Source organism: Talpa europaea (assembly GCF_964194135.1).
Source record: "Talpa europaea genome assembly, chromosome: 2".
NCBI classification, from domain to species: domain Eukaryota; kingdom Metazoa; phylum Chordata; class Mammalia; order Eulipotyphla; family Talpidae; genus Talpa; species Talpa europaea.
In genome coordinates this window covers 44,095,987-44,114,367 of record NC_140068.1, presented here as the reverse complement: position 1 = coordinate 44,114,367, position 18,381 = coordinate 44,095,987, and the positions used below count along the sequence as shown (strand labels likewise).

General features: G+C 38.0%; 1 protein-coding gene across 1 annotated transcript in view; it reads left to right on the top strand.

The window, feature by feature from the left end:
- The window catches only part of SOBP (sine oculis binding protein homolog), a gene marked incomplete at both ends in the record, with an annotated part of 138,129 nt that overhangs the window by 14,946 nt on the left and 104,802 nt on the right, over nucleotides 1-18,381 (top strand). Inside the window, one exon of the mRNA XM_084257341.1 lies at nucleotides 677-862. Within this exon, the coding sequence (XP_084113467.1) occupies nucleotides 677-862 (186 nt within the window). The remainder of the gene's footprint in view (nucleotides 1-676; nucleotides 863-18,381) is intronic.

Genomic DNA, 18,381 nt, shown 5'->3' with positions numbered 1-18,381 from the left:
AGAGCCAGAGTGGGGAACAGAATAGGCAGGCCGACGAAATACACTGCTGAGGGGAGCAGTGGGTGCAGCAGGAGAGGTCTGCGCGCCATGTGAGACCCTTGCCGGTGGCCGGGGATCGAACTGGTGCTGCAGAGGCTGCAGGCAGCTTTGCAGCCCAGCACTCAACCGCTGCACCACCGGGGAAGCCCCATTTTTGTTAATTTTTAATGGGCATTCATGGATGGAGTGGGCATACCCTGTGAAACATTTTTTTTCTTCCTAATTATTTGCTTCTTTCTCTTTGGTTCCTTTGATTATGTTATAACTTACATTCCTATACACTGGGACCTAGTTACAATGCTGGAGACACCTATTAGATTTTCCCCCCACTAGCCAGAGAGCAAGGCTTGCTAATATATCACTTTGTATATGGAAAAGGTTAATTGCCTCTCAATTTTCTGTAGGCTTTTGCAGTGCTAAAAATCATCAGTATGATACAATTGGGATGCTAGCTATCATAGTGGAGAAAATTATTAAGGAACCCATTGGTGATTTATGGTATCAAGACTGAAAAAGGTCCAGGATGGTCTGTGAAGTTCTGGTAACGAGCTTAAAGATTTGTAAGGAAAAAATTTATTTTGTTATGTGGCCATTTTACTTGAGAAAGTATAGTCAATATGATTTTTTTCTTTTACAGAAAATTCTTTGCCAAAACCAAAATTACCAGAGGACAGTGTTATTTCACCATACAATATAAGCACAGGCTATTCAGGGCTTGCCACAGGAAATGGACTCAGTGACTCACCTGCAGGGTCAAAGGAGCATGGCAATGTGCCCATTATTGTACCTTTAATTCCGCCACCTTTCATAAAGCCACCAGCAGGTAAGTCACTATTGGGGTTTCCAATAATAATAATTTATAGAAAATTGTCTTGTGGATGATTATTAAATATTCAAGTTAATGTTGGAAAAGACTTTTAGGAACTTAAGAAATGTTAGTGAATGTTTTATTTAGAGTAATACTGCTATATTAAGCAAATCCACCAAGCTACTACTCAAACTGTAAACTTATAACTGACAATAAACTTTCCCTATCACTGACCAAAAATAAAAAGTTATTTTCCTTCCCTAAAATCATCTGTTTAAAATATAAAAGGGTGAAATACTTAAAAAAAATAAGCTGTGTACCAACTGGCTAGCAACAAAAAAAAGTAACCATTGTTGAAGTGGGCCATGGTAGAGACCAGGTCTCCTCTGTGGGTTTTCTGAAGGAAGGAGCAGTTTTATATCTGGTGCGCAGACCCATTACTCAATGTGCCTTCTTTAAATTCACTTAAGAAACAATCTAGATTAACCATCTTTACCAGAGCTCCTTCTTTTTTTTTTTTTTAAAGATTTATTTATACAAGCACTGGGTACAGTCAGAAGTGCGGGAGGGTGAGAGAATTCACCAGAGCCAGAGGGGACAGCAGAGCAGGCAGACTGACGAAATACACTGCTGAGGGGAGCAGCAGGCAGCAGGAGAGGTCTGCGTGCCATGTGGGACCCTCGCCCAGAGGCCGGGGATCGAACCAGCGCTGCAGAGGCTGCAGGCAGCTTCGCAACCCAGCGATCAACTGCTGTGCCCACCAGAGCTCTTTCTTATTCCTGGATAGCTTTCTTTGTGAGCTTAAAAAAATGTAGATTTGAATTTCATTGTGTGGAAAGGTAATCAGTTCTTCTATTTCCAGAAAGTTAGATGGCGGTGGTAGAGCTGGATGGCCATGGACTGGCATTATGTGATATTGCAATCTAGGCTGCACTTATGTTTCACACAGAAGAAGACATTCAATAATATTGTATCTGACTTTGTGTAAACTTTTGGAATTATGCTAGAATGCTTAATTGCTATGCTGGCTATTTTTCTGTATATTGAATTGTACAATAATAAGTACTGAATATTGATAATCATACTTACAACCCACTGAAGTTAATGGATGTATTTTTTAAGGAAAATAGGTACTTGGTTATTTTTTCATAAGCTGTGAAGATATTTGTATATATAAATTCCTGGATTTATAGATATCATTTACAATGTATTCTCTATATTGTATTCTTTACATTGTATTCTTTACAATGTATTCTGTATATTTTTCTTCTTGGTATGGGTATCATCTCTTGCTTATCCCACTAAATTTTAGCAAAAGTGTCCTTTCATACTGAGTTCCTCAGATATGTTGTTAAAATCCATTTCCTGTCAAAATCACTTGTAATTGTGTTTGTCTACTAATTGCTAATGTGATTTATGTATCATACAAAGTTTGCCTTTCTAGTGCCCCTCTTCTCCTTTGGTTGATTGTTTTATGGTGCGAAGGAGCCCAATTTATCTCCCAGGTGCCAAAGACACATTTTGCATAGGCCAACTGGAGAGATGAGTGGTTACTAATTTTGTAAATGTAGGGTTCATGTTTGTTTGTCCAGTGAGGTAAATGTTGATGATGATGAGGGTATCAAAAAGCCAGGGTGACTAACTGAAAGGAACATGGACTTCAGAGTCAGAGGGGCAGGGTTTGAATCTCAGCTCCGTCACTTACCAGCTTTGTGAATGGACAAATGACATAACTCCTCTTCTCCTTAATTTCCCTCTCTGTTAGATGGGGATCACAGTTCTACTTCATGGGATTGTTGTGGCCATGAGATGAGAAAATGCATATAAAGCACCTAATGTAGTACCTGCAGTAGGAAAGCCATTGAGTAAACATCATGCCTCTTTTTTTGCAGTCCTTATTCTGCCCTAGGGTTATCATGCACATAATTTGTACATAGAAAGGTGTGCATCCAAATGCAAATTCCCTTCTAAGATTTATTTGAGCAAAGCAAACAGCTTTAGAAATTAGCATAGCTGAGGCTAACATGAATTTGGCATGCCAAAAAAACCTGCCCTGGAGTTTCCTGCTCAGCCAGCCACGTGGAATTCAAGCACACAGCTCCTATTTAACTCTAATTCCACATCAGATCAGGAAATAAATATGCAAAGGGATAGAGGCCAAAAATGGAGCCTTGGAAGTCTTAGATGTAGGAACTCTGAGGAATTAGAAGCCAGAGTAACTGAACACCAGTGGTTTTATGCTGTCTTCCTTGGAATTCCAAGGCACTTATCTGTTGAAAACAAAATGTAAGGAAGGACATGTTTAATTTTCTCTGTCTGTTTGAGACCTTGACTCTATCCCACTCCAGAGTTCTTGTGACAAAATAAAGATACAGATAGTTTCTCTGCTTTCAAGGAGCTCATTTTGTAACTGAGCTCCTCAGCAGAAACTTATAAGAGAGATGAATTTTAATTTAGTCATATTATGTAGCACGGGGGTCAGTGAACTTTTTCTGTAAAGGGTTAGATGATATTTTAGGCTTCGGGTCGGTCACACTGTTTCTATCAAAGCTACTGACTTCTGGTGTTATAGCAGAAAAATGGCCTGGCTGTGTTCCAATAAAACTTTATTTACAAAAAAGGCAGCAGACAGGGTTTCACTAGGAACTGGAGTTTGCTGACCCTTGCACTGGAATAAACCTGGCAAGCATCTCATGATAACAAGGAGGTGAATAGTTTCTAAGAATCAGGTGGCGAGCTTTGCCAAGGGGCTCTGTGTAATATCACAAGGGAGGGCAGGAAAATAGTGGGGTTTTCAGGCTTGTGGTAAGCTCTGGCACATTGGGTGTTCCACCAATATTTGTTGAATAAATGAATGCGTGACTGATATTCAGATTCCTTTTGTAAATATATAGGGCAGTATACTTTTTTGTACACAGAGAAAATGCTCGTATCATGTCTGGATTAGTCCCAACCTGTCTGACTTGACCATGACTTCCTTGACCATGATGTGAGTGATTATCCATGCAAAAGTGAGGACTACAAATTAGCTAAAATAATTTTAGTTCTTCCTTTTGCTGAAACTCTTAACAGAGTTGTTATTCAAGGTAATTGAGCCCAGGCACACTCATTTTTCAATTTTCCATCCATGTACAGGTTCATGTGGTAAGCTAGTAAATGGCATGATTACTAGAACCACAGTGTCCCTCAATAATCAGCCTTGGGTAACTTAGAGTTGACTGTATCATCCACCTCGACGGGCAAGGAAGTCGAGGAAAGAAAATAGCTTTTAATGTTCAAATTGTTGTTATACTATAAACTGGCTATGTGAAAAAGCTAATAAGGCCTTATGTTTGGATTAAATCCCTTGCGGTTTATGAAACTCATTCAAATTCATTATTTTACTTAAATTGATCTTTACAGTAAGCCTGGGAAATAACATGTAGATATCATTAAATAAAGAACTGAAGCTCAAGTAGGTTAAATGGCTTCCTCAGAGTCATGTCGCTTCTGAGTACTTGACCACAGACTGGTTTGTCTTCTGACTACTAATCCAGTATTCTTTTTTTTAATATGAAGTTGCCTTTTCAGCAAACGTATACAAAACTTTCCTAGACTGTATCATAATAAGAATATATATTAGTTGGCGACTTCAGAAACAGTAGACAAGAGATACAACTTGTTCCTGTAAAAGATTGTTTTTGAAAGGGCACATCTTTTGGGAAATGTAAGTTCTTCTATAAACCTGAGGATCTGTGGATCTGTGAATTGGTGTGACCCAGTAGGGGTAAAACCCCAGCTTGGTTTTAAAGTGCTTGCCATCATGAGGCAAGTTGCTTGTCTTCTCAGGTAATAGAGGCCCCATCTGATCAGGCACTAGTTCTGAAGAGTATTTCTTGTGCCTGGGCGGACTCACCCCTGGATCCCATCCATGTTTGGCAGCCCATGGGCCCAGTGGAATACCCCTGATTGGGACCATGGTGATACCACACTCTTTTTGGATTTCCATTCTCCTTTTGCACAGCTGCATACAGAAATGTGGGTGTAGCTGATTTCTGGGTGTGGGGAGCTGCTTTTATGTTCCTGTCCCCCTTGTCTCCTGAGAGGGGAAACTCCCTGTGTCTTGGTGATTACTGCAAGCATTGACCCTGCTTTGGCCAAACATGTTTTTGTCCGTCTTTCAAGCTAAGCTGCCCTTCCCCCTTCAGAGAGAGAATCTGGCTCTTGGTTTGTGACATCACAATCGTTACTATGGTAATAGACTTGTTATAAACACAGGATAATAGCCCAGATTTTGCTATTTTTTCCCCCTCCAAGTGGTGAAGGGAATCACCGTGAGTCGTAAATAAAAATCACAGCCTTCTCTGGAATCTCTAGGAGATGGACAGAATAAGGCTTTGCCATATAGGACAGGGCCATTAAAAAAACAACAACAAAAAAAACTGTTATAAGAATATTATCAGACAATGATAGAAAGTATCGACCAACTCTTTTTCTTTGTATGCAGACGTTCTTTTATCCTTTTAGTTTGAACTAATGTGAAAACCTCCCTCTTTGCTGATTTTAAAAATCACAGCATGAAAGTAGTCTGAAATGTCAGAAAATACATCAGCAAGAGTTTTGAAAGATAACTCAGGTTAATTACATTGTAACCTTGCTGTAATTCTCCTCATATTAAAGCTTTTATTTAATATGGGTTCAGTCCTCTGGGACTTCATTCAAAGAGGGTTGTGCTGGTAAAGGACTTTCAGCATGGATTGTAAGGACTATACTATAGTGAGTGTCTATCAGAATACTTACATTTGTTCTGTAACCCCCAAGTTTGACTATGAAATAAAGCATTCAAAACAGATTTTAAATAGTTTTTTTTTTTTTTTTTACAAAGATGTTATAGTGGTCTTTACTCCTTTATGAGTGTGCTAGTCCTCAGCCTCATTGACAGGATGTCAGTCCTCTGTACTGGTTGGTTAGCTTTGGGTCTCTCCCCTTGTCTCCCATTGGTTAATTTGGACTTGAACTGGGATATTTAACTCCTAGACTCAGAGGTACTTCATGACAACATTTTTCTCCCAAGAATTAAAAAAACAAGCGAACAATAAAGCTATATTATTGTAATTGTTTTTGTTCACAAGAAAAAGATGAAATGCACCAACCTTTTCTAGTGAAAGTTTCACGGAGCCCTGCTGCAGAAAGCACTGTGTATCTAGGAAACGTCATTTAGATCTGAGTCTTTTTTAACAGGTTTTCCCAGAGGCTTACTGCTTGCCTATTACAAGTCCACAATCCCTCTAAATCCCTGAATACTTTGAAATGAAATGCGGAAAAAGAGAGAATATTCCTCTTTGGATGCATTTAAATGGCAGTTTTGAAAAAAATATCTTTTACCTCCATTGGTAAATGGTCTTATTCTTATTCCCCACCATGTTTTCACGTGTGGAGTGAAAGGGGAGGTCTGTGCACAGGGTGCAGGCAGGTTTGTGTGGAGGGAGAAGAGATCAAGCGCCTAAGACCAGCTTGATTTCCTGTGTGGAGGATCGGCTTGTCTTTCTTTGAAAACAATGACCATTTCCTGTCCTCCAGGATGGTTTGCTTTCAGTGAGCTTTCCAAATTTGTGTTCATTCACAGTCATGAAAATATGATACTCTTTTTCAGGCAAATCTTGAAATTCTTAAGAGGTTATAAGAACTGGGCTCTGAGGAACCATTAGCTTAACTGAGAATATGGAAACATTCACGTGATCTGCTAAGCTCTGTGTGTATAGCCGAGTAACCCAGAGTTAATAAGCATGTTACTTTTTGGCTCTTAAAAGTCTTACATGGAGTTGTACTTGCAGGGAAGTGGGAATCAGAATGTGGTTTGCATTATGATCATTATTTATTTTATCTGTTATTTAATATTCTTGGAGCTTGCATATGAATGATGTATTCCAAATAGCCATTGAGAAAACAGGATTTAATCAAAATTGCTTTGCCATTTATTTATTTGTCCAACTTTTAAAATATGATTATTAAATAAAATTACCTAGAGTTAATGGGATTTGGATGACTTGCTATTTATATAGCAGATACATTTCTCAAAAAAAAGAAGAGATTCACTGAACCCTCAGATTTGGAGAATTTTCCAAATCACTCAGGACAAGGACGGGAAGAACTATGGTGAATCGCAGGCACAGGAGTAGTTAGTAACAGTAATAATATAATCACATCATAGCTAAAATTTTTGGAGTGCTTATTAGGGACTAGCATTGTGATAATAGATTATCTCATTTAAATTTCACAGCAACTCTATGTAGATGCTATTATTAATTTTATTTTATAGATAAGGAAACTGAGACCCAGAAAAACTAAGCAATTTCCTTGAGATCATACAGGTAATAAGTGGCAGAGCTTATATTTGAACGTAGTCATCATGTCACCTTAATTCACAGGCTTGGCCACAGGATTATCCAATATACTATGCCAGTTTTTCAACTATATATTTATAGAATGTTATTCACATTGTACTAGATAGTGCAAATATGTATATCATCTTCCTTGGCCAACAAGAATTTTAAGTGTAGTTGGTACATATTTAAAAACATTCTAGTTTGACTTTGAAAAGTATAATATAATTTTAGTAGCATTGGAGGTGCACAGTAGGAGTAGAAAGGCAGTTAAAGTGAAATAGCAGAAAGTCTAGAGGGATAATCAAGAACTGCTGTATTTTACAATTGAGGGAACTGACATCGGAAACATAATGTAGGCTAGAAGTGGTTTAAAAAAAACAACAAAATGAAACCTAAAAATGTTAACTACTCTGATAGGGGCGCTTTTTCAGCTTTTTTTATACTGTCTTGAAGAGGCATAAGTCGAGTTTCAGTATGCTCGGCTCTTTTTAAGGTCAAATGGAAGATGTACTTTGAATGGTAGGTAGCATGAGAGGATGAAAAAATTACCAGAACAATACCCAGGAGACCCCAGTTGTTAACACCAGCTCTTCCATTTACTGACTGTATAATCTTGGATAAGCTACTTAGTTTTTCTGAACCTCAGTTTCTTTGTTTGGAAGATTGATGTGTTAGTCTAGATTATCTGTCTTTTCTCTACATTTATAAAATTCATATTTTGTGACTTGTATAGTGAATTACCCTCCTGATTTTATGATTTGAAAAGGTCTATTTTAGTGTGCCTTAATATGTATTTGTTAATTGTTTGGACATATTTAAAAGAAAACTCACCTGTGTCGGTAGCTATGGCAACCTGAAGTGTGATGGAAGATTTATACTACTTAGGGCAACTTTCAATGATTGTTAATTTTTTTCTGTGGAAGGTGAGTGATCTTCACTCAAATAAGAGCTATACAATTTAGAAAAAGTGCTAGAAAATTTGAAATGTGAATAACTAAAAAGTCTATGTCACACATATATTACTAGACTTAATCATTTTGACATTAAACCTAAGGAGTAATCACTGGAAATAATTCTCAGATTCTGCAAAAGAGAGGTCACACTATGTTAATTGAATTTGCCAAGATGGGTACAAAAGGAAATAGAAAACCTGAGTAGTCCTACTTCTATTAAAGGAATCACATAATTCAGTATTTTCTATAAAGAATATTCTAGACCAAGATTCTAGCTTCAGCAGTAAATTCTACCAAACTTTTAAGGAAAAAATGAAACCAAACTTAAAGAAACTTCTAAAGTAAACAAAAAATACAAAACATTTGTTCATTTTATGATCTCAGCATAATTTTGATACAATGATACGGCAAGGGCATTAGAGGGAAAAGTGATAATTGAATATAATTGGATTACATTTAAATGGAAAATTTCTGTTTATTGTGAACACTGATTCAAAAAACCTGAACAAAATCATAGAAAAACAAAACCAGTTTGGATTTTTTCTAGCAATGAAAGGTTTAAAATTAAAAAAAAAAAATCAGTCATTGTAATTAACCACATTAACAGAATAAAATAAAACCTCACACAGTATTCTTAATAGATGCAGAAACATAATTGATAAAGCTTAACACAATTAATAATATAAACTCTTAGCAAAGTTGGAATAGAATGGGACTTCCATAGTATGCTTAAAAGTATCTACAAAACAATCTAGAGCAAACATAATTCAAACATCAGGGTGAAATATCAAAAAAATTCCTTTTGATATGAAAAATGACATGAAGATAACCACTATCGCCACAGCTATTTAATTTTATACTGGAACTCATAGATTGAGTGATAAACTAAGAAACAAAAATATAGGATTTGAAAGGTAGAAATGGAGTTTTGTTTAAAGCTTATCCCCCCCCCCCCGCCTCTCTACAGGTAAATTGTTCTAATTAATGAATGTATTGGAGATAAAGTAATCTAAAGAAGCAGATTCTTCCTAAATTGATTTATATATTTAATTCAATTCTGATGAAAATTCTAGCATAAAATTTTGTGAAACTTAGCAAGTTGTTTCTAAAATTTATATGGAGATTCAAAAGGGCAAGAATAGCCAAGACAATCCTGAAGGAAAAAGAAACACCAAAATTGAAAGACTTATACCAAAAGACTTACACATTTAATATAAATCTAGAATAATTAATAATATTAAAGATATACATATAAACCATTACAGCAGAGTTCAGAAACAAATGCAAGGAGAGACTTGATTTATGACAACTGTATTAGTCAACTTGGGTTACCGTAACAAGATACTATAACCTGGGTGGCTTAAATAACCAAAATTTATTTACTCACAGTTGTGAAGAATGGAAGTTTAAGATCAAGATCATCAGGGTTGATGTCTGGTAAGGACTGTCTCTGTGGGTTGCACACAGCCACCTTCTTCCTGTGTCCTTAGGTAGCAGAGAGAGCACCATGTGTGGTGTCCTTTCTTATAAGGATGCTAATCCCACCATACCATGGGACTCTCATGACCTCATCTAACCCTAATTAACTCTCAAAGTCCCCCTCTCCGAATACATTGGAAATTAAAGCTTTAATACATGGATTTTGGCAGGACTCAAACACCTAGTCCCTAACAACAGGGATGGCAATATAGAGTAGTGTGGAAAGGATTGTCTTTTCAAAAAAGGTACTTATGGAAAAAAATAAATGTTGAATTCATGACTTCACTCCATTCAAAAAAATCAGTTCTAAGTAGGATTGTTCACCTAAATGTAACAGGCAAAACAACAGAACTTATAGAAGAAAGTCTAGGAGAATATATTTCTGCTCTTTATTAGGCCAATATTTCTTAAAGTATACCTGAAAAGCACTAAACCTAAAGAAAAATTTTGCTTGAATGGATTCTTAAAATTAAGAATTTTTGGTGGTTAAAGACATCTTTCAATATAATAAAAGGTATATCACTGACTGAGAAATGATAGTTGTAATGCATGTCCTAGAGAACCCCTATAAGTAAAAAAGAAAGTAGACCAGTAGTAGAACAGGCAAAATATATGAACAAGAACTTTACCAACGAAAATATCTTAGTGGCCCATAAACACATTAAAAGTTATTCAGTCTCTTCCATCATTAGGGAAATAATATTTAAAATCGTAGTGAGATATAAGTACACAAACATTAGAACAAAAAAGACTGACAATACCACATGATGAGAAGGATGTGGAGTAACTAGAACTCTTATGAATTGCTGGTAAGAGTGTAAGTCAGTATAACTTCTCTTGAAAGCTGATTACCAAAATCTGTTAATGCTGAACATACATATATCCTATTATCCAATAATTCCATGTTAAATGTATATTCAATACAAATGTGAATATATGTAAGTGAAAGACATATAGAAAAACCTTTGGAATAGCATTTTTTCACAGTAGCTAAAAACTGAACACAATCCAAATGTTTGCCAGCAATAAACAGCATGGTCTTTTAGAGGTTCCTTGAATGTGAACAGTTGAATGTGAAATTGTGCATGTATCATAATATGCATAATTCAGGGGAAAAGATCTTTGTCTTAAAAATATTAAGTCCTTGTCTTAGATACCTAGATTTCAAAAATAAGGTGTTTTTTCTTAATTTTAACTTTTCTTCTGATATAAGTGACTAAACCCAAGAATGTAATTTCAACATTTTATCCTATATCTAGTCTCCTTCTAACTTTCTCATATGAAGTATTTAAAATTGCTTTATTCGTTACTGCTTAGGAATTATCTATTTAAAGTAAATATATTTTGGTAAAAATTTATAAAATAAGTTATATATATAAATATCCTTTACAGTGATCTACTGAAGAGCTGCTTTTGATATGGTGTAAATGGAGAGAAATGAAGAGGCAGTAGGTGAATGACAAAAGTAAGATACATAAAACTCTACACCTGCTTTGCCAGGGCTACCATTGCCCCCCAGGGGACATTTGGCAATATCTGGAGATAGTTTTGGTTGTCACAACTAGGAGAGGCATGTAGTGAGCAGAGGCCAGTGCTGCTAAACATCCTACAATGTACAGGACATATACAACAAAAAAACAACAGTCTGGAAATGTCGATAGTGTCATAGTTGAGAAACACGGCTCTACACTGATGATGACTTTGTGTATAGAACACCTCTTGTTCACCATTCCAGATTTTCTTGACCCCATCTCTTAAACTCCTGTGATTGCTATAGTAGTTGGATAACTTAAGCATGTACATTCTGAATGGTCTTGCTTCTGGGGCATACATCTCTAGTTTCTTACTCTGGGGCTTCTCTGAGATGGTAGCATTGACAAGATGTAAATTCTTTTGGGACTTGCTCACACAAGCTCAAGCCAAAAGAGAGGGGAATTAACATACTGGCTCAGTGGAACTTGAGACTTGGTGAATAAACTCTTCCTACTCTTGCCCCTAGATGAATAGTTACGAAATATGTTTTATAAACTCCAGTGAATGTTCTTTATTCTTGACCACCAATCTCCTTTAGTGTTATAGTGTTATATTGGCTCTTTCTGCCCAGATTCATCCCTCTGGTCCTTCTCTCCTACTTTCTAGAGTTGCATGCCCAATATATCACCTGTATATATCACCTCAGGATAAAATATTGTGTGCATGTGTATAGGTCCACAGTGAAAGAAAACTTAGCATTTTATAAACATTCAATTTTCCCTTTAAAGTCAAATGTAAATAATAAAAAAATAAAAAGAGAGCATCAGATTCTTGTGGTGCAAATATTGGAGAGCAAAGAGAGGCCTAGTTCTTAATTTGTCCCATTAGCCAAAAAATTTTCTAAGCCTCTTGTGCTAAGGCAAGGGACAATAGTGGTAGCTATATAAAAGGGGGAAGAAGAAGGAAATTAAGTCAGTTGTTCAAAACATAGAGAAAAGGTAAACTAATATGCTCTCCCTAGACTTTAAATGGATTTTGTCATTTTGAAAGATTTAGGCTTCTAGAATTTTTAGATGGAACTTAGGACATCATGTAGATCAATTCACTCTTTAATGTATGAGGAAAATGAGACCTGTGGAGGCTAAATGACTTTTTTTAAGGGGACTCAATTGTTTTCATGGAAGAACAGGACCAGAACTCACTTCTGAAGGAACTACCATCTAAAGATGTATCCTAAATCACATACCTCCATGATCCTTGAGGCATCCTAGAACTTCTCTTGGCATTATCTAAACTTTTTTGGGGGGAGGTATGGATCTGCTTGGATAATAATTACTGGAATGTCAGTCTGTGCTTCCTTTACTTGCACAAGGTGTCTGTGTTTCTGGAATTAACCTAGACTTGACTGAAGAGAGGGAACTGATAGTGAAATTGTTAATTCTTATTATTCTAGGAATAATACCAATGTTTACCTCTCAAAGTTCCTGGTTAATTGAGAAGACTTAGTTTGTAGATAGAGCCAAGAAAAGTGGAAATAAGAGTCTTGTTCTGTTCTGGGGCTTTTCATTGGTGTTTCTAAGACAACTTTGTTCTGTGTGATTACCCAAGATGGTGCCCTTGGCTTCTCTTGTTCCCTCCTCTCCCCTCCCAGGTATCCAGCCAACCAAGGTCTACCTTATAGAGATTCTGCCTTTCCTCCTTATGCTGAGGGCCAAAGTTAGACATTTCATAGAGTGAACAATACAGATAATGGTCTCAGAGCCTGTTGGAGGAGACAACCACTAAGTCAGGTCTGATGACTGTCATGAGTGCTGTGGAATCTGACCAGGTTTGGGTTCAGAAAAGGTCTCCCTAGGATGAGTTTTTAAGATAGGAAGAAGCAATAGGATTGAATTAGTCATAGATCTTGGGAGTTGTGGGTGAGGAAGCAGCACGTAGAAAGGCGCAGAGTAGAAAGAGAGCCTTAAGGAAAGTGAAATCAGTCATATCCCAAAGAGCAGATGAGCCAAGAGGTTACCTTGATGTCGCATTGAGGCATTTCAACTTGAGGGAAGTGGATGCTGCAAAGGTTTTTTAGCAGATGATAAGATTTGGGTTTCAGAACAATTCCCCACATCCAGAGTGGAGTAAATGAATTGGAGGAGAGAAAGAGAGAACGTCCCCTGTAGTATGAACCAGAGATGTTGATGGCTTCACTGGGTTGGATAGTAGTAAACTCCATGGCAGTGGGGCACCTAGAACAGTGCCTGGTTATAAGCATACTTGATAAATATTTATTGAATAAATGAATGAGTGGATCTTTAATCAAATTATTTAGAAGCACCTGGTGATTAGCTAGAATGTGGGCGGTGAGAGGGAGGGTAGTGCATATTTTCCCTAGTAGGTAACTGCATGGATGGTAGTGCAGGGAATGGGGATGGGAAACAGGAAAGGGGCAGGTTATGGAGATAGAGGTGTGTGCAGCTCTGGACATAGCAAATAGAGATATCTAGGATGCATTTGCAAATAATACCTCCTGAGAGATAATTGTGTTGATATGGAAGTCTTCATCTTATGGATGGTAATTGGAGCACAGGAATATATAGATGATATGGCCCATGAGAAATATGTACAGAGAAGAGAGAAATCTGAAATATTTCCATTTGTATGACCCTCTTCCTCTCCTACAGCTGGGCTGTTTAGACATGTTACATCTCATCAGATTCCCAAGTAGGGATTGGCATGGGTCCCTTCAGAAAGTCCTTCAACTATTCATTACTCTCATTCAAGAAATTCAAATAAAAATATCAATAAAGGAAGGGTGAAGAGGGAAGTAAATTATCTTGTAGACAATGTTCCAGCAGGTTCAACTTGGTTCTTTTAACAAACTCAGTTAAGTGAAGTTTTCTTACTCTTCATCTACTAAGCTTTCAGTTCAGGGCATGGAAGAAAGGAAGGGGATTGAGGAGGAAAAAACAGCACTTTATGTCAATTCTTTACCCCTCTCAGGTGTCCCTTTCACTTCCATTTTTCAGCCTATCAACTCACCCCCCCTCCCTTCACAGTGTGCTGCTTGGCAGGACTGCTTGGATAGCTGAGAGCTAGGACCAGGCCTGCTGGTCAGTTGCCATGCTCCCCTGCAATGCATCTGCTTCTCACCCCCATTATGTCACCAAGTCAACTGACTTCTATGACCCCTCGTGGTGGCAGAGCCCTGGGAACAAGCCTGGCTTTTCCAGTTTTCTACCACATTTTGGCATTTACACTCTGGGCAGCCATGGAAAGCTTTCTGACCACTGAGGCTGCGTCTGTCTTGTTTGCCAGTGTCTTTCCAGCCCTTAATATAGTGGCTGGCACAAAACAGAATAAATAAATGAATCCTTTTTCTACAATTAAGGTTCCCCCTCTGGGGAGATTTGTCAACCACTCTGGGGCCCATTATGTATAATTAATGGGACAGTCAGATTTCAGAAGGGGAAATGAGCCCTTCAGATACTAAGTAGGTGATGAGAATACTTTTCTTGCTCTGAGGTTGTGCATTAAGCACCTTGGCCCTTTACTCCTAATATGCGCCATTTGTATTTCTTTGGAGATGTTGCCCCTTTTGGTGGGGCAGGGGCTGGGAATTGCTTTTCCAGCAGTGACGGAATGCTGGTGCACATTTTTTGACCTGGCTCTCTTGTCCCTAATATGTGCATTTGTTGGCTCGATGCTGGGCTTCAGTTAGTGGGCTTCAGCCATGAGGACAAGAGAGGTGTAGTGGAAAGCAACATGATGACAGCATCTTAAATGGGTCAGAGGGTAGATCCAGGGCTCAGGGTGAGGAACAAGGTTTTGCTTGATTTCCTTGTCTAGGGCACTCACCCAGTGAACATCAATTATTCAGTCTGTTAAGAGTAGCATTACTCTCCCATTGCTTATTGTTGATTTCTTCCATTTTCTCCGTAGGACTGTAGAAAGCTCATCTTCTTTGTATTTGATACATGTAGCAGGCAACATAGGACTCTGGAGCATGAGTGTCTTTGTTCTTGAGGACTTGAAGGTGTTGGTAGCACTGGATATATGGTTGTGGCAGTGCAAGAAGAGGTAGCCCCTGGCTTTGGAGGCTCCAACTCTGGGCAAAAGAGGAAAAAATTTTCTGATAATTAATGGCTCACGGGGAAGTGCTCAGGCTTCAGTATTAATGTAGGACAATGGAGTGTCGAGGGAGACGTCCTCAGAATTCCAGTCTTCTGAATTCACTGTGAAAAGACATGTCCATTGGGCGTCCCCTGATGGTGCAGCGGTTGAGCGCTGGGTTGAGCGCAGCGGTTGGTGCCCGCAGCCTCTGCAGCGCCAGTTCGATCCCCGGCCACCGGCAAGGGTCCCACAAAAAAAAAAAAAAAAAAGACATGTCCATTGTCAAATTTATGAAATAAAGCACATGCTGTCTCCCTTATCAAGATTCCTAATTATACATTGGTGAAACCAAAAAGCCAGTAAAGAGCTTGCTGTTTAACTTTGTTTAACCCAGTGTTTTCCATATATATTTGACCGTGGAGGTCTTAAAAAAAAACCCACCCATTTAAATATCCTATGGGATTAGTGTTCTGTGGAATGTTCTTTAGAAAAATGTTGCATAAAGGACTCTGGGTTTTCCTTACCCTCTTCCTTTATTACTTTAGTTTCTTAGGGTGAGTGTGTAGAAAAGACAGACTCTGTGCTGTGAGTACAGAGAAATGGTGAGGGGCTCGAAGAGAAAAGAAGCCCCTTCACTGGCAAACCAGTGAAATTATGGGGAGATATTTAAGTTCATATTGAGGAGCCAGAGGCACATGTGCTTAGTGGTGTCTTGTTAAAGAATGTAATTTCAGTATGGTATTCAAGAGAGAATTACTATTTGTAACTTCATGTGATCTCTCCTTTTATTTTCCTTCTTTGAATCCTGGGAAATTAAGCAAGGAAGGACACTGGAAGTAAAGCAAATTTACTTTGATTGAATTTGACTGTAGAGTCAGTTTCCACAAAGAACTCTTTGGACTTTTCCCTGGTCTGCTTTGACTAGAAACACAGGGAGGTGAATTCTCTGAAGTCTGCATTATTTCCGGCTGAGTTACATCTTACATTTGGTAATTATTTTAGTCTCAACTCTTAATTTTCTCCTCTTCTATTCATATCTGTTCAGTCTATAGGTTTGATATTCTATTTCCTTTGCTCTGTATCCATCCATCCATCCATCCATCCATCCATCCATCCATCCATCCATCCATCCATCCAACCATCCATCCATCCAGTGTGGTTTAATAAACATTGCTATGTATTAGGCATTGAACACATAAAGGTGAGACATGGAGTCTGCTCTTGTGTTGCTTATCGAGGCTTCCAGAGTGAACAAGTTTCCAATGTTTCTGAATTCTGATCCAGCTTGCTGAAATAACATTTTTTAGCACATCTCTGATCCTGTCATGTCCTGCTGAGAAGCATTCAGGAGCTCTTTATTACCTGTGGAAAGAGGACAAGTCCCTCCTGCACCAGTGTAAAAAGAGATTCAGGAACTCCTTGTTCAGGTTCCTCCAGCCCCAGTCTCATTCCCCACATTTCCGCTTCATATAGTCTTAGTCAATAGGGTGACAAAGAGCTCCCATCCTTGAACCTGCCTGTTGCTCCCTGACTTCTGCCATTCCTTCTGTCCTTTTTCTTGAGCTTTCCTTGTGCAAATTCTTCAAGATGTAACTCAAATACTGTTCTCTTTGGGCTCTAACAGGTCTCTGAACCTCTGTTTCACCACATTCTGCCTGTCATAGAATGACTCACACATTTTTCTGTCTGTTCTTTAGGAGCAGAGCCATGTCGCATTCATCCTGGCATTTTTGACCAGTTGTCTGGCACAGGGAGGCCTGTAAATATTTAGTTCATCTTTTTTCTAGTCAAATTAAAAATTGGCTAGAAAATTTCCATAAGAAAATTGAAAATTAATTTTAAATTTCATCATTTGTATTTAGTGTAATATGTGCTTATCCCTTTTACTTATAGGAACCAGATTTTCGTTAATGTATGGTGATTTACTTTATTTGGACTAAAGTACTACTTAGAGGAGAGGGGATGATTTCATTTCTTGAAATCGCTTCAATTCTATTTCCAAAAGGAAAAAGTAGACATAATTTTAGGTACTGCAAATAATTCTTAGTCTATGGCACCTCTATCATTGAATTGCATCTATCCTTCTACTGAGAAATAAGTATAATCAGTGTTATTAAGCCAGACTATTATTTGGCAAATTTTGATAGCTCATTTACCAAAGTGACACAGATATTTGCAGTTGTTACTATGATACTTTTAAAAAGAGCAAACTTCTCAGGCACTGAGAAGGATCCACCCATGTGTGGATGATAGCTGATGTAATAATTGCAAAGAATTCTCATCTATTAATTACAGAATATCTGGCAGTACAGTGATATATTTGGCAACACTTTGTCAACTATTAATTCAAGTTAAGTAAGTTTTTTAAAAGAATAACTCTAAGTGAAGCTTTTATTAAATCTAACGGCTTTATTCTTAAATAAGTCTGTGTTAGTGATATTTAGCCAATTACTGGATTGTTCTTTGTTGTCAGTGATAATGGTTCTGTGGATGTCATCCACGGGAGGGGATGTGATTGACGACACCGGTGCCTTTCCAGACTGCACACAGCGGATAGCTACCCTTTTCTTATGGCTCGAGTGCCAGTAATTCTAAGGAAGACACATTTATATGTAGAAAACACCTACTTTCTCTCATGTGATCTTCACCACAACTAAAGATAGGATAGGCTTTACTGTTTCCTTGAGTGACTTGCCCCTGGTACACAACAGAAGGAGCAGTATGAGTACTCTCAGCAGTGTCCTTTATCTCTCTCTGAATTCCAACACACTGTCTTTTAAATAATGGTGACTTAGGTTTGCAAAGCAATGTATATCCGTCACCTCATTTGCTTAAAAAAAAAAATTCACTCCCTTAATACTGTAATGAGTGAATCTGCAGGTTGCTCTTCTTTTCTAGAGATAGGCCATTATTCCCACCTCCTTCAACTTCTACCCTGATTCATATTCACAGGGAAAAGGCATTCTGAAAATGTTTGACATTGTACTACCCTTTGGCCAGACAGGGTTTTTTTCTGTCACTGTACCTTTCCTGGCTGTAAGCTTACTCTAGCTATATGTCAAGGGCCAGATACTAGCAAGAGAGTGACCATAGCTTCTTGTGCCCGAGCCTTTCCCATGTCTACCCTCCACTTTTCTCATTGGGGACCTTGTCCTCAACCCTTATC